At 38.8% G+C, this 17,839-nt stretch overlaps 1 protein-coding gene across 10 annotated transcripts in view; it reads right to left on the bottom strand.

Moving 5' to 3' along the window:
- The window catches only part of robo2 (roundabout, axon guidance receptor, homolog 2 (Drosophila)), a 502,406-nt gene that overhangs the window by 392,170 nt on the left and 92,397 nt on the right, over positions 1–17,839 (bottom strand). Inside the window, exon 1 of one of the 10 annotated variants that reach the window (XM_051864114.1) lies at positions 11,828–12,544. The exons of the other annotated variants lie outside the window; for them this stretch is intronic. Coding sequence (XP_051720074.1) covers positions 11,828–11,933 — 106 coding nt within the window. The 5' untranslated portion in view covers positions 11,934–12,544. Of the gene's footprint in view, positions 1–11,827; positions 12,545–17,839 lie in introns of those variants that run through there. 10 annotated transcript variants of the gene reach the window in all.

Below are 17,839 nucleotides of genomic sequence, written 5' to 3'. Positions count from 1 at the left end.
AATAAACCCCTCGATGCACAACAAAAAACTCTTTGCCTCAACAGAGGATGTGACTGGATAACTCGACTAACCAGTGACCAATTTTATTAAACAGCATCTCAAAATCTGGTTTGATCACTCTTAAATGCCTAAGCCATAGTCTGTCATTAAAATGATTGGGTTTCATTCCTGTCCCAGAAGTGTCTCATACCAACTGTGTTCACAAACACCAGGCATTCGAATGCCTGATAACATTTATTTATTGTGTTTTAGTTTATTGTGTTTCGTCTGTGCGCTCTGAGACACAAGTCATTAATGATGGAGGAATATAGAGCCCGATTGCAGCAATCTCCATTTTTATTTTTATTTTATTGCACCAGTTTCCCAGGAAGTGAAGATTTTGTTCTCTTGAACATGGGATGGAAACGCTGCCTTATTTACAATTGTTTTTATGCAATATTACAATTTTATGCACAAGTTAAATTTGCAACTCTGGATGAAAACATAGCAAATAACAGATTTTTAAAAAATACAAGGCATTTCTAATATAGTGCATAAATTAAACAAAATACTTATGATTTTAGCAATATGCTCTTCTCAAAAGTATTTTTTTTTTTTCTAACTAACAAACTACGGACATTCCATGACTTTCCAAAAGGTAAATGTAATGTCAAGTCGCATGTTGTTCATAGGCTGTTTTAAATCCTGACCTTCCATGAGTGAAACACTGATTGGCCAGATGATGCATTTTTATAAGTTACTTTCAGTATGTTGAAAGTAAGTAACTTTCAACTTTCTGATGTTCATTATTTTTTTTATTGTACTATAAATAGCAGTAAAGTGCAAAAGATGATCAGTTACAGCAATCTGTCACATTATATGAAAGTGTATAAACATTTGTTTGAATTTCGTATTAAAATGGCATATTTAAAAACTTTTTTTACCAAAAAAAAAAAAAAAAAAGTCAACTGAACTTTCATTGCGACTATCGATTTAAAGTGATTGAGCATATCACATATAGTCAATCCAGGCTCATTATGAAAAAGTGCCTGTGGCGTCATTTCTTCAAATTTATGTTGCTTCTTGCAAGTTTTGCAACACTATCAAAGTGATATGTCAGATGAACTTGGCAATGTTTATGATGTTTGTTCATATTACAGCAGTTTGAAAATAAAATGTAGGGTGAATGGTGCTAAAATTAATTGGAAAATAACATACCATCTACACTAAACCTAACCGATAGTGTTAACAAAAGCAAACATGAGATAAAGACGCACTTTCTAAAACAACCATGCCAATTTAGCTTGCTTCTACAAGTCTTTAAGCCGTTTTTCTCATGACTTGTGTTTCAAAGGACTCTACTAGAGTGCTCCACATCGCAAGTGCAATGCTGTGTCAAGCAAGTTTGCCACATTATAAAAGCCACACATACTGTATAGAACTGGTTATGTAATGCAAACATCAAAAAATTATAGTATACAAATCACATACTAAGTCCTAATGTAGTACTGCACAAACATATGTATTTATTACTCAAAAATCTACCAAAAAGTTGCCACTAGTGTATATTTCAGCTGGAAACTGAAGTGAATAGTATGTATAGGTAGGTATGTTTTTGGAGTTTTGCAAAAATGTATGTAGAGGCACGGTTTTCCACTAAGCCTGGGCTGCATATGCAGCAGAGTGGCTCTTCACACTAAGACTTGGTTGAGTTCGGCAAGCAAAAAATAATCATGATCTATAATCATTCAGCTAAACAACCGAGTCTGCGGAGTGGATGGATGGATGGATAAAGGGGGCTTCAGAAAGCCAATAAAAGTATAATTACATGCCTTCGGCTTTGGTGACAATGCGTAGGGTTGGTGACAGCCACCAGGACTGCGAAGAGGCAGGAAGGATTACCGTCACCCAGCCCCTAGTCACCTCAGCGGGGGTCACCTTGAATGCAGCCTTACAATTTTACCAGTCATTAAACACCAAATCCAGTCTCCACGCACACCTTCCTCATCATCGCTCAAAACTGACAAGGCCGTCACATTAGAACCGCAGCATCTCCCGCTAGACAAGAGGAGACGCGGGTTGAGGCGTCTTTGCGGCTAAGCTAAACTGTGTTTGACATAATAACGTTGTGTACGCAGACTGTACTCCCTGCCAAATAGATTAGGGCTCTGGGTCTCAAAACAAGCCCTTGGAATTAGCATTTATTCAAATCGACGTGATGAAATTGACATTTCAAGTTCAGCGTCTTTCATTGTCCCCTTGTTTTTTTTGTTGTTTTTTTTTCATTTAGCCAGCTTGTACTCTCCTCACCAGCATCTAGTGACATAGTTAGGTATGTGTTGACGTTGCTTACTTAATATTCTTCGTGTTCAATATCCGAAGCGCCGAGCCTTACATATTCAGCAATTGGGAGATATTTTTTAGGCCAGACAAAGCGCCTATGATAAATTGGACAATAAACACTCTAATCTAATATGGCAGACGTGCGCAGGAGGCTAATGGGCTGGTGAATATGAGCTTGGTGTACGCAGGGACGCCTCCTGAAGCGGGCCAGCAAAGGATTAGCACAGCTCACAGTTAGCACCATTACGCCCAGGCATTTATTCAACAGAATTGGTGTCTTTTGTCCCAAGTTCAGTTTTGTAAGTGGGCGCAGAATGAACAGGAAATTGGTAACAGGAACTGATTTGCAGGCGGTATTGAACAGTCAAATCATAGGATGAACAAAGCTAAGATCTAATAGCTATATTTAGACCACTGCTTTTGGAGTATTTTTACAGGCAGAAAATGAAAAACAAGGACCAGGAGTTGTTTTTGAAGGATTCAGCCTTTACTGTGCCACATTAATGCCATTTACGTCCCTAACGCCTGTCGGCTGTTCTGCAGGTATTTCATGCTCAAAGTGCTAGCTTCCACCAAGCATATTTGTAAACTTCTGATAATTGTCTTTTTTTAAGCTTGTGGAGATGAGCACTGACTTTAACAGCACAGTTTCCTGGAATTTGTGTATCATGTGGGTGTTATTTAATATTCAACATCCCGGTTATACAATTTCTTAGGGCACTTTTTTACATGAAATTCATTAGGCTGGTTCAGCAGCTCCCCAGAGCGCTCAAAAGCTTTCAACAAAATACATTTTGATTACACAATGGCCAAAATAATCTCTTTAGAACCAGAAGCGAGTTTTCACTGTCTTGCTTTTAGCTGGCAAAAAGTTTCATGCCCTTCAACTCCTTCTTTCTTTATTCAAGAACAATGAATTATGAAACATGCCAAAGTGAAATGCCCAAACAGAATCAGACTTCATATATGTATTTTCTTTTTTATTTTAGTTAATTCAAGGCTGCAGGTATGCATGAATTCAGTCTTAACTTGCCAAACTCCTGCATGAAGAAATGATAAATCTCCTTTAAAGCAGTGTAAGATAATATAACCTATTAAATATTAATGATAATAAGTCATCTTCATCTATCAATGTGACCACTGATAGCCTGAAGTTATTTTATCATTATAGTCTATTAGTGCGTAAATTAAGGTCTTAAGGGTTAATGAAGAGTGAATACGTTTTGTTAATAATGCAGAAATATCATACAGCAGATAGGACAATCCCTGGGTCATGACATTGAAGTAAAACAGGATTTATCTCTGTATTTTCAGTAAAAATGGGATCTTCACACAATAGGGTCCAAAATTAACACCCACTAAGTGCTAAATGAGAGTCAGGATGGAAAATAAAATTTTCCAGAAGTAATATCATGCAAAATATTTAATTAAATATGAAAATATTGCGACAATAGTTTCGCTGATGCAAACAATGTGTTCGACTGAAATCAAAGAGACATACAAACAATCTATTGCGACTAGTTCATCTTTTACCTCAATGAAAAAATTTCATAAGCGAATGTTTAAAAAAAAAAGGTGTCTAAAGTTTTTTTTTTTTTTTTTTTTACCTCCAGAACTTAAAAAAAGCTAAGTAACAATAGTTAAAAAAAAAAAAAAAAAAAAAAAAAAAAAGTATCGTTTGTCTATGTACAGCTTCCTTTCTAGTAAAAATGGTGAAAACTTTTAGACCTTGTTACACAAGCCACCCAAGAGGTACAATTTCTGACTACATTTTGAAATTCAAGCTTGTCATCTTTGGATTTTCCCCACAGTTTACGAGGATATAGTGAAATGTTCTAGAAGAGCAACACTAGATTCCCATCTTAGACTTCCAAGACTGCATTACAGGGACACTGTCATGCATTCAGCCACTGAAACTTTCCTTTCCTGAAGAATGTACAAATTCAGTGTCACTTCCACTTCTGAAAGCTCAGCAGAGAGTGCTCTACTCCCACAAACCACAGGGAATCGTCCTTTAGCTGTCCTGTCCGCGCTACATTCCTTGGCTTGATGCGTACTGATCTCTCCTGGTCCAATTTCTCTCTTTATTTTGGGCCAGGACTGTTTCCACAATTGCTTCCCAAATGTTATTGGATGAGACAGAGACACGAAGCATTTGGAGGAGGAACAGGCCTCACCAGCTGCGCTAACAATGTATAATTTAATCCAAGACGGTGTTCCGACCCTCTGTAGACCTTCAGCCACTCCTCCTTGACTCTTTGCATTATTCAAGCTAATGGTGACCCTGAAATAGAAAAACAGCTTCTTATCTCTTAAAAGTTTTATAGCGCAGAGCGCTCAGAGAGTGGGAGGCAGGCACATGATGCAAAGTCAGAGCATGAGGAACTGAGCAAGTGACATGTTTGCTCTAATGCAAACTGAAGGACGTTTTTGGCCTAGAGACCGTCAGCCTCAAGCAGAAGAATCTCATTGGTTGAAAAACTGAGATAATTCCTTGAGGGATCTTCTCGCTGGTCTCGGTCCAAGCAGAGCTGGTGATGTTTAAGTCTAATGACATGATTTGGGTTGTGACATCATTTGAGGAACAAGGAGGAGGGTCACTGGATACTGTTTATCCTGTAGGGGGGCTTTTTAAACAGGATCATGAAGCAGTGACGAAGTTCTGGAGCCAAGTCTTAGACACATCAAAATAATGACAAGTCGACCAAACTTCAAATGCTCTTAACTATAATGACAAGTGGCACTTAAAAATAACTAACAGCAAAAATAAAAGGAAGATATTTAAAGAGGTCACAGGAAGGGTGTAGATAAATTTAAAGCCAGCTGACATGCACCACATAATCTTTTTAGCCCAAAAGAACTGAAACTAAAAGCACATGTGACCAAAAACAGCATCTCAGTTCTGCAGCATAGAGAGAAGTCACACTCCATAAGATTTTCAGCCTGACCGTCTATGGGCAAAATGGTTCATTATGGTATTTGTTTATAAGAAAAGTATACAATAATACATTTAAATATAATAATACATTATATAAATATAATAATACATCCATGGTGTCCCATACTCGGAATTTGTGCTCTGCATGTTGCCCATCCAAGTGCACACACACAGCAGTGAATATTGAACACACACACACCACGTGGAAACACACCCAGAGCAGTGGGCAGCCATTTTTGTTGTGGCGCCCAGGGAGCGATTGGAGTCAGGTGCCTTCCTTGCTCAAGGGCAAAGCGCTGTTCATTCACTCCCACCAACTACATTTCCTGCCGGTACTGAGACTCGAACCCACAACCTTCAGGTAGCAAGTCTGACTTTAATAATTAGGCCACAACTGCCCCCTAGATATGGCTCAGGTCAATCCTTCAATGTAAGACAATGAGATTTCTTCACCTCTCCTCAACAAAACTCACAATTGAAAGTATCATTCGTAACACTTGTGACACAGAACACTCGGTGCTTGATGACTTGCACACCAAAGTTTATTTTGACTTGACTTCGTAAGCACAACTAATAAAAAATATAAGTTGTGCATGTCCAAACTTTTGATTGGTATAACCCTTTTTGACTGGTGTTAGTGTGTCTTCGACTCCAAAAAGAGCAAGAGGGAGAAGGAGAATGAAAAGGAAGAGGTGAGAGGGTCTTGGGCTGTAAAATCTACGTCCTCCCATCCATCAGCCTCTGCTGTCATCTCTGCAGCATAAAATCTCCCATAAAACACTGTTACTGTTGGGAACGCTCCCCACTGCAATTAGACAGCAGCTTCATTAGAGAGAGTGTGACGGAAATGGCAGCGTTCAGAGGAAGGGGCAGTGCAGGGCAGATGTGCTCTGATCATAGAGTCCAATCTGGACAAATCTTTCTTCCCTGCTGTCCATCAAGACCAAAAATAGAATATAACATGGTGTTTTCAATGATGAAATACGTACAGCATGAATAATAGCTATATGTGCCAGTTAAACTTCAGTCAGCAGATCAGATCTCAAACGAACACACACTATGAAAATCTCCCTCATGTTTAATTGAATACTTGGCATCAGAACTGTGGTCAATGTTGGGGAATAATTAACTGAAAGTAGTGGTGTTACTAACATTTGTCAGTAGCGTGACAATAGCCATAGTAGCTTCTTGAGTAGCAAACTAAATTTTCAGCAATTAGCAGTGTAGCATGACAAAATGCTACTGTTTTTAAAGTCACATTGTGTTGCATAAATTGTTTTACAGCCAAACAGAGTCAATAATCAAACAAAAGCCCTCTGAATTTATTTGTTACAGTTAACAACTACAGCTTCAAAAGAGTAGCTTGACTGTAGATTAACTTAGATAAGGGATAACTTAGAAGATTTTGCCTCTTTACATAGTGTCAAAGTAGTTAGCTACTTTTTCTTAGCAACTGCTTCAAAGGAGTAGTATGACTGTAGTTTAACAACTTAAAACAATAGTTAAATAATTAAAAAGATACTGCCTCCCTGCATAGCATCATTGTAGTTAGCTACTTTTTGTTAGCAACTAGCTTCAATAGAGTAGCCTGACTGCAGTTTAACAACTTAAAAACAGAATAGTTAAATCAAAAGATATTGCCTCTTTACATACTGTCAATGTAGTTAGCAACTAGCTTCAAAGGAGTAGCCTGACTGCAGTTTAACAACTTAAAACAATAGTTAAATAATTAAAAAGATACTGCCTCCCTGCATAGCATCATTGTAGTTAGCTACTTTTTGTTAGCAACTATCTTCAATAGAGTAGCCTGACTGCAGTTTAACAACTTAAAAACAGAATAGTTAAATCAAAAGATATTGCCTCTTTACATACTGTCAATGTAGTTAGCAACTAGCTTCAAAGGAGTAGCCTGACTGTAGCTTAACAACTTAAAACAATAGTTAAATAATTAAAAAGATACTGCCTCCCTCCATAGCATCATTTTAGTTAGCTACTTTTTGTTAGCCACTAGCTTCAATAGAGTAGCCTGACTGTAGTTTAACAACTTAAAACTAGTTAAATAATTAAAAAGATACTGCCTCCCTCCATAGCATCATTTTAGTTAGCTACTTTTTGTTAGCCACTAGCTTCAATAGAGTAGCCTGACTGCAGTTTAACAACTTAAAAACAGAATAGTTAAATCAAAAGATATTGCATCTTTACACACTGTCAATGTAGTTAGCTACTTTTTGTTAGCAACTAGCTTCAAAGGAGTAGCCTGACTGCAGTTTAACAACTTAAAAACAGAATAGTTAAAAAGATATTGCATTTTACATAATGTCAATATAGTTAACTACTTTTTGTTAGAAACAAGCATCAAAGGAGTAGCATGACAGTAGTTTAACAACTTAAAACTAGTTAAATCATTTAAAAAGATACTGCCTCCCTGAATAGCATCAATGTAGTTAACTACTTTTTGTTAGCAACTAGCTTCAAAAGAGTAGCCTGACTGCAGTTTAACAACCTAAAAACAGGAGTATCTTGCTGCTCGCCACGCTAGTTTCAAAATAGCTTTCCTAACACTGACTGTGGTGCAGTGCACATGCAAGGTAGTTTTGCATGTCCCAATTCCATCGTCTCTCTATTCACAATTTAATGTCCTTGCTGCATTTTCTACTGTATCTAATTAAAAAAAAAAAAACAGCAAAAGCCCCAAATATAAAAAGATTGAATACTTGGCAAAACTGTGATAAGCTGAAAATTGCACCCAAATCTGCAAAAAAAGAACATGATTCATTTTAGTGATAAATTTCCCTTCCTTTGAGGTGTGTCTGCGTTGTGCATGTACTGTACGTCCTATATGAGTGTATCAGCCCCCCCATAGACTACCACACTTCAGCTCCCTGGAGAGATATTATTACCCGTTATGAAAGCAACGGTCTGGTTGGGGGCGCTCTGTCGAGATGTTACGACATTGACAGCGAGGGGAGAGAATAATTGAATGTGCCATTGTTGAGCTGCACTCCGCAAGCGCCCTGTGCGGCAGACTGTTCAGAGGAACAGAGAAATTATTATTCTCCCGTGCACAGTTGGTATCACTTGTCTCGCAGGCACATAATGGTGAGCGTAGAGACATCAGTGAAGCACAGGCCCACAAGAGCGCCTGAAATCCATTTCCACACGAGCAGCAAGTTGTGAGAATTGTTAATTGCTTCTCCGATTCTAACCGCTCTGAAAATCTGGCCACCCAGGACCCCAAAACTCCCAAGTCGGAAAGGATCGCAAAATGGGATCCATAAGCGAGACATTGCTTTTCCTCATTAGTCTCCAGGCAGCAGCAGTGACTTGCATGAAGGTGCTTCTTGGTCACAAGCAGACAGAGGCCTGAAGGGAGAATTACACTTCTGAGCATTGGGTTTAAGTTCATTTTCATGGACTAGACTACCACAATGAAGCCAGACAGCCAAGTGTACAGCTAGTGCATTAGAATTCAGCACCATTCTGAGGGTGTGTCTCCTCACAGTGGGCTGCCTACAAGTCCTCATGCGGTCTAGCATTGGCCATATGGAGGGACTGCATTTCAGGGGTTCGGTGACCTGAACAACAGGAAAGGGAAAAAATATCTAGTGGAGAAGGCAGCAGTGGTTATTTCCAAGCTGAGTTTGAAGGGAATGCTGGGTTATGGTCTGAAACAGATGGAGGGTGACATTGAGAGGGTTCGGTTTGCCCTCTAAATGCCATGCCCCTCAGGTGGCCCAGGAGAATAAACCTCTATTAGGATAAAGAGAATGACTGGTACATTCAAATTTTGTGAGGGCATAGCTGCGCAAGAGTGTGTGTTTATGTCAGGGAGAGAACGAGAGATAGCGCATGAGGTCCGAATTGGCCCCTGAGAATTCCCCACTATCAGAAAGTCCATGGAGACAGTCACATTTAAATACATGGGGAGACAAAATGCTTGAATTTAAGTTCAGATAACCTGGGAGACCACAGAAGCAGAACAGAAAAACACAGACTAAAAATGAAAGAGTGCTAACTGGGGCCAGGGCTACTAGGTTCTATCTATTCAGCCATTTCAAAAGCACTAACATAAAATAAAAAGATTTCAATGTGCAGTACTCACATGCAAAACGTGATGCATAATTACATATGCTAATATAAAAATTGCCATTGCCGCACAAAAATTCTCTCACACTGCCTTGATTTCGAAAGCCTCTCTTGTTAGTTTTAAAAATAATTAACTCTGCATTGATCTTGACGCCGTGCTGTTTGGTGTCTCAAAAACCCCAAGGCCACTTTAATAGTGTGAAAAATATACTTAAAAAATGAGAACCAGCTTAAATAATACCTACCTACTGGGTTTTGGTTAGGTTTGAGTAACTTCTAAGGGAAAAATGGGTTAAAGCCTACATCATTTGTTTTTGAAACCCCAAACATAAATAACAAATCTCGACAGAAAATAAATGGGGGGAAATGTAAGGAGAAATTAGCTGAATTTGCATTGCCAGTGGTGTTTTTGGAAATACATGACGCTTAAATCAGAAATGAAAGCCTAAGTGAAATAAAAAAAAAAAAAAAAAAAAGTAAATAAACCTACCAAAGCACTGGGCTGCAATTTTAGCACAACAATTATGCTGATGTAAAAATCACTTTAATCCAAACACTTTACAGAGCAAATACACACAGAGCAAACTAGCACCAGGGATTGTTCTAAATGCTGGTAATAACAGTACAGCAACAAATACTCGAGTCGCCCATGCTAGGCTGATCTTATCATATCCACAGGTAAAATTACACCTTTTCAAGTGTGTCATGAAGAGGTAATTGGGCATGCAGTGTCATCTTTACAGAGAGGAAAGCTGAAGCCGAATTCACACAGCTGTTCTGAAAATACCCTAATTGCTCCATGGGAAGCCCTCTATCTCACCAGAAGCCAAAGATTATAGAGATATCACATTTATTTACTTTCCTCTGAAATATAGATTATACTATTTAGAAAGGATAGGCTAATACTGTTTTCCATTTCAAACAGAAATGGGCTAAAACTAGGGGGAGGGAGTTCAGATTACAGATGGCAACATGCTTTCCACTCAACGGAAGCTGTTCAAGGACAACATCACTGATATTTACAAAACACAGACTGAGATTAGCCTCTTAATGTATTATCACTAATTAAAATGAATTTAAATGGCACCACTTTTAATAAATGTATTCAATTTTGGATTTAAGCATCTAGTTAACCCAATAAATAAAATTATTTTAGCATACCCAAACATGTAGGATATTTTTATTGCATAGAACACAAAAGGAGTTATCTATCATGAAGTCCAAGCTGCTCATTTCCATATTATGAAATTTAATGATGACAATGGCTATGATTGGTGAAAAAGCAGCTTGGACATTTTGATAAACATCTCCTTTTGTGTTCCACAGAAGAAAGAAAGGGTTTAGAAGGAAAAATAAATTCAAGTTTTTGGTGAACTTTGTCCAGCTAAGATATAATTTGAACAGAATCACAAAACTGTCTGACCAAACTCGAGTCAGATTTCCAACCTTTCAACCAGATAGCACTCAAGACATGAGTCAGCTTTGAAGTCCATCTGTCACCTGCTAAATCAGAAGAGCCAGAAGTATACACCCACCAGCTCCATCTCTATGTGAAAAAAAAACAAAACAAGGCAGGCGTGCATAGGAACGCAGACTGGAGTCGAACGTGCCAATTCAACACAGAGATGAGTAACAGCCACTGCGTAGCAGTTACGGGAGGAGACTCGTTCGCCAAAGGCTCGTAGGACTGGTGACTCTTTGAAGACGAGAGTCTGTTGCGCGTGCGACACCCATGGGCTTCGGATGAGCATCCGCAAGCCTTCGCCAGGAGCGGCCACTAAGATTACCGCTCTCTCTTAATCCCACAAAGGGGATTAGATGCTGCCTGAGAAGGGGGAGAGCAGTTCTCCCATAGAATGGGGGTCTGCTTTGAATTATTAACACTTCTCTACAGTCTAGTAAAACAGGAGTTTATACCACTATCACAGTGCCAGGAACAAGGGTTATGGTTTAGCACACTCACACACATATACATACACACAGAATCAGCGTTCCACACACGGTCACAAGGACTCTGAATTCTCAAGGGGTTTTCCTTCCCTCACCATCTACTTCAACAGCATTTGGAAGCCCAATAACCTCCTACAGAAGAGCGCAGAGGAAGTGAAATTCTATCAGTGTGGTGGGAAAGCTTTTAGCTGAGTAGTGTCTGCACACACAACGGGGAAACATAGTGCTGAGGGGACAAGAGGAAAAAACTTTATCGTGATGCACGATAGCAATGTCATCTGTCAAGTGTCAGTGCCTCCTCAACCACATCCTGTAAGGAAAACAACTACAAAAGTCATCCCAAAAATATAAACTCATTATCTGATATTTAAAACCAAAACTAAATAAACTAAAGTTCTACACAAGAGTAGTTCTGAAGAATTTCCTGAGTGGATCTATAATGTTTGCCCGACACTCTCAGATCAAACCCCCAACCAGCCAGACAAAACCATTAAGACAAGCGCTGACTAAAACAGTCTTCCCAAAACTTACCCCCCTTATTCCATCTGCCCTTATTCCTGCCCTGAAAGGACGGATGGGGAACATCCAGGAAGACCAGCAGAAACAAAGTGAGTCTCACAGGAGAGAGGAGGAACATCTCCAGAGGTCTCGGGGGGTCGAAGGTGAAGGTCCTTCACCTGCCCGTGTGTATGCTCGCCGGAGCACGAGGGGCGCACGGAACCTGGTGCGTACGTCCGGTCATCGGTCACAGTCCAGATGCAAGTGTGGAGCGTGCGTGTGCCTCTGCCACGCTGCCAAGAGCTCCCGAGCTCTGCCCGTCTAAGAGCGCACGCGTGAGAGTGAGACCCGCTTCTCAGTCAAGCTCCATCATATGCGATCCACAGCCTTCATCATCCGAGTGTGAGAGAATGAGCGTGTGAGAAGCGCAGCTCAGCCTACCCTCGAAACATGCGCACGGATGCATGCACACACACGCTCCCTTTCACTGCCACCGCTGTCTGAAGCTGTCCGCTATTTTCCCTGCAGTAGTGGATCTGTCCTAGTCCACAGTGAGAAATCTCCCACGCGGTCGTTCTCGTCTCCCGTTTTGCGTGCCAAGAAGCTCCACAGCGTGTGTTCTTCTATGTAGAGGAGTTTCCAGAGAAGGGATGGAGGTGGGGAGGAAATAACAGCGTAACATGCACCGTGGGTCACAAGGGATGCGCCAGGAGAGAGGGAGAGTGAGGGCAGGACGGCAGAGAGATGCAATGTGGTGACAGCGCTAATCCTGGAGCTCTGATCATAACAGACAGTGAGGCAGCGGAAGAAAGAGAGGCTCTTTAAAGACTAATAACACTCTCGGCTTCAACTCTGAGAAAGAGCGAAGGAAAGGGAGAGCAAGAGAGAGACTCTTGGAGATAAGAGTAGGGGGAGAAGGAGTGATTTTGGACACTGCAATAGTCAGCAGGTTTGCCTAAACACGCTGGTTCTCGGCTTGGGGAAAGTTAGTAGCATTAAATGTCCTCAGGGGGCTCATGCAAATGAGCATTGCCTGAAACTCTCGAACACACACACACTCCTACAAAACGCTTACGCTAAAGACTGTTATTTTTGCCAAGCTGCTGTCAGAGTGCGAATGCTCACTGGGCTTAGGGTTTTAGGGTGTACGAAACATGCGAGAGATTTATCATCATTTGGATTCACAGAGAGTGCGTAAATAACGTCTGCAGCGGCAGCAGTGCCATTAGTGATGACTTGGCTGACAGTTACAGCAAACAATGACATATGAAAATATTTCCTGTTATCTACATGAATAAGTCTCGATTTATGATGAGCGCTAGATGACCTTCCCCTTTCAACCACTGCAGTACATCTATAAATCATTTGATTGGCTGCATTTAATGTCAATCAAATGTCGCAAATTACATTCCAAGTACAATGCTAGGCTCTTTGCTATATGCACAGGAAAAATACGTATTCTGATGGTACCCTTTCATCACAGTCAAATCTTACATAAAGAACAAATATGGCACTCAATCTTACTGCTTAGCTCATACTTTCTTCATCCTGAAGAACATTTCTCATCGTGCCTGTTCAAGTATGAAGCAACTTGATGGCTAAATGATTCCCTGAGAGGCAAAAGAAGTTTCTCTTTGGCTGCTTCTTTTAAATGTCAGTGGCTAGGCATTACCCATCCCAGTGCTTGAGGGACACAATTGTAAGGTTGTACAAATACACATGAACATTCATTTACTGCTTCCCATTACAGTTACAAATATACATACTAGGTTAGGGGAAATGGAACCAAATGATTTAAGCTCTGTTAAAGAATCTTGAATATCTGCATATTTTTGTTCATGCAGATATGACTGAACTGATAAAAACTGGCAGTGTTTTCTACACTTCTTTTCAGCAGAGTCGCTGTGCCACGGCAAAAGGAATTGTTTTAACTGAGTTGTGAGCTTGCTATCTCAATTGAATGTGATTAGAGAGAGAAAGCTTGAGCACCATAAAATTATATAAGGACAATAAACAAACAACATTGCCTTTTTTTATTGTGTTGTTCCAGGCAACAACAAACGTACAGCACAAACTGTGCAGTCCAATTCATGAACAAATGACTTTGACCTGGTTTTTTAATAAGTCAAAATGACAAATCGGTCTCAGTTATCAGGGATGCACCAAAATTCACAATTTTACTGAACACTGGAGATATTAGAATGTTGCAATCGTAATTCAAATGTGACTGCATACTCAGGTTTCATTTGCTTTTTCCAATTGTGCAAACACTATCTGACATAATTCAAATACTACATTGCATATTTGCATTTGCATTTTTAATCTTGCATCCAAGATACCCCTCTTGGATACTGGGTGATTAATAACACACGTGTACTTGCAAACCTTACGCATGATGCAGACTAACCAGCATCTCATGTAATATATTGAAGAAACGTATGTTTGCAAAATATAAAATCAGTTTGAGAGTGTTCTGCAAATGCCGGCATCATCGTGTGTCAAAAAAAGATGTCATTCAAGATCTCACTTGGAAACAGTTTGTTTAAAGCCAATATTACACTGCAAGAAAATAATATGTACAAAACAGAAAAGGTACTTGTAATTTTCTGCCAGGACATTATTTTCTGTGGTGAAAATCAAGTTTTTAATGTTGTTTATATGTCCATGTGTTGTTTTTAATATGCTGTAAGACTTACCATGTGCAAATTCATAAGTCAGCGCCATTGCTGAGTATTTTCTCATTAAAACTGCAGTGATTTAAAGACAGTTTCAAAAACAGTTTGAAATCGCTGGTGTTTCTGACATTAAAAACTACCTTAGCTGTGTCCGAAACCGCTCCCTATCCACTATATAGTCCACTATATCGGGTGTCGGCCATTTTGTAGTGGTGTCCGAATTCTGAGTGAACGACTTCATTCCCTACATTCGTTCACTACTTTATACCCACAATTCTCTCTGATTTCGAGTGTACATTCGATGTATACTTGCTGAAGCACTATTTCCCAAAATTCAATGCAGAGAGGACTGAGATCGCGTGTGAAAGAGCGGAAATGCGAGCGAGTGTAATCCAGAGATTACTTTACAGCTTTCTTATTTCTGCTTTAACATTAATTTAGTTTTTTATTTATTAACATTAATTTAATTATTTATTTATTTTTTTTACCTTTTTTTTTAAATTAATCATTACTTGAATAAAACCTACTAAAATATAGGGAGACATTGTTATATAGATGAATTTTAAAAATGAAATGATATAAGGTAAAAATATAGGCTATTATTTTTATTATTAAAATATATTATCTAGGCATTAAATCAATTTAATATGTTTTACTAACAGCAAGGTGTTTTAATAATTTGTGGCACTGTTGTTAACTCATTAAACTTTAAGAGATGATAATTTAGTGGATTATTTAAAAAAAAAAATTGTTAATCATTTCGTATTCAAATCATAACGGTCGCCTGAGGGCGCTCAACGACCACGTCATCTGTGACCGTGAGAGTTTCTAACAAACTAAAAAACGTTATTATACAATAAATACATTAAATAATGTACACTTGTTAATGTGTTCATTTTTTGTTTGCAGTATTTTATAGTATGTAATGATTATGAACACATATTAAGCATGACAAACCAATTATACAATCGATTAAACTACAAAGCTGGCACGGAGGCATGTATGATTACAAAATAAAGTCATTATGATTGTTATTGTTATTAACATTTTATAATGTAGCCTAAGTAACATGTAGGATAAAATAGTTTTATCGCGTGTCGAGACGTTTCTGCGACAGCTCCAGCTCTCCGACGCACAGTGTATACGTCAGCGTCCAAATTCACTCACTTCATTTCGTTCACTCCATGCAGATATAGTGCACTCAAATGCCATACACTATATAAGGATCAGTGAATGAGTGAACGAGTGAGTGGTTTCGGACACAGCTCTTGTAACCAATCACGTCAACGTACGGGCAGGCTTTAGCATATCATTAACTATGACCGCTTTGAAGCAGGGGAGTCTCAAGAGAAGCCAGGTCATCCCGGTATTTTTTTCTGTTGATATGGAAAATTGAGTAGATTTATCAATATAATGGGTGTTCAATGTATATTACAATGTTATGATAAAATATATGTCTTTCTCCACTGTCGTTCTGAGTTGTTCAAAGCGTTTGTAAGGATTACTGATTTTTAGAAGGCAGATGTCTGACTCTTAGATGGCAAACAGGAACATGGTTTGTGTAACATTAGCACGTTCCACATTAACACATTATTAGCATCTGTTTGATAACGTATTTAAGCAAAAGGTGAATCATTAATTACTGTTATGTGTCCGACATTGTAAAGTGCGATACCATTGTGCAGCGTTTACCTCAGTAAGTTGACCGAGTGGATCTCTGAGCTTGTGTGAGTGAGTGGAGGCGGGGCTAATTCGCATATTCATAGATCCACATATACTAAATGAATCAAGGTTGTAGAGTTACATTCAAGCTATTTTAAGCCATAAAGAAATTTTTTTCACAGGAAAAAAACTTTAAATGTCATTTTGGTGATCAAAGATGAGTTTTGAGGGATAAAACTATTGACTACAGTTTACGTACAACTTAAGTTTACGTACATTTCCTTTAACCCTAAAGGTGATAATACATGGGGCAACTTTTTGAGCAATGTTGCCGGGCAATGTGGCCAAGCGATGGGCACTTTCCCATTGAGAATGGGCAACAAATTTCGATCTAAAGTATCCAGATAGAAATTTGGAAATGGGAAAGTGTTCATGACCCCTTTAAATATAAATATAACATTATTATTGATAGTATTGATTATAGTACTTTCCTATATTATACAATAGTATAGTTAGATGTTTCCTCAAGTCAAAAGTACTAAAAGATTCATTAACTGAATCATTAAGGAGCAATAATCATTAAGAGGAATCGTAACCGGAACCATTAAATTTCTTTTTCTTATCTCTAATACACACCATAATGTCTATGCCCTCATTTATCCATTATTTTTAATTGGACACGGCTAATTGATACACTGAAATTACACAGATTCTTAAACAGTAGTTGAACCTTCAAATGTGCGACCATCTCCAAATGTTCGAACACATCAACACAATCACACCTCAATTCACACAAAAGCATACGTTTCCCTTTTGGATCGTCACCTCTTGAAAAATCAGAAGAAACATGGCGGCCTAATTACAGCCTTGTTGACTGAGAAAGAGCATCTGTTCCTATTGCAAACATGCTGTAAAACCCGAAATGAATACAGATAAATCTGATCCTGAGAGAGACACGATAACCACCTTAATCAAGATGAACTGTGGCTGCAGGCAAACTTTTGTGGCAACTGTAAAACTCAGCAAAAGAGTTCAGCAGCAACACCTGAGCCTAAACCAAAGCTCTTTCATTTCATATGGTCCACTGTGAACCAGTCATCAATAAATAAATTCAAAACTCTGGTGTAAGGTTTGGTACATGTGTGGAATGTGCTTTTGTGTTACTACTGCAAAGCTGAAGGCCACTGAACAGCTGTACAGACTCTTTAATAGGTTTTCTCAGCACCTGTACAGAGCCATAGCAACATGCTAAGCACTGGAAAGATTACATTTGTTCACATCATCATACTTTATTTTTCACCTCAGGACTGTACTATGAATGATTTTGTCATTTTTTCACAATTAAATCTCAAGCTATTGTTTTCACAAAAAGCATAACGTGTGGTGACAAATTTAACGCTGTAAAAAGCCAAGGCCTTGTGATGTAAGCACAAAGTCAATGCCACAGCCAAAGAAAAGAAACATAGCCTTTCTCAGCATGCTCTGTAATTTAAAAAACTGCGATTGTCTGATAAATGAAGGCTGATTTACATAAGCTGCTAATTATTGCCTTACCAAAGCCCAAGATGGAAAATTACGATCTTAGGATGGGAAAACAGAAATGTCATCAATAAAAACTCTTACATTTCCTTGGCTCTACAACATTTAAGAGCTCCTATGATGCTGATATAATGGACATAAACTCTGGTGTAACATTAACTCAACAAAT

Source organism: Ctenopharyngodon idella, chromosome 15 (genome assembly GCF_019924925.1).
Source record: "Ctenopharyngodon idella isolate HZGC_01 chromosome 15, HZGC01, whole genome shotgun sequence".
NCBI classification, from domain to species: Eukaryota; Metazoa; Chordata; class Actinopteri; order Cypriniformes; family Xenocyprididae; genus Ctenopharyngodon; species Ctenopharyngodon idella.
This window is presented reverse-complemented; position numbering and strand designations above follow the sequence as displayed.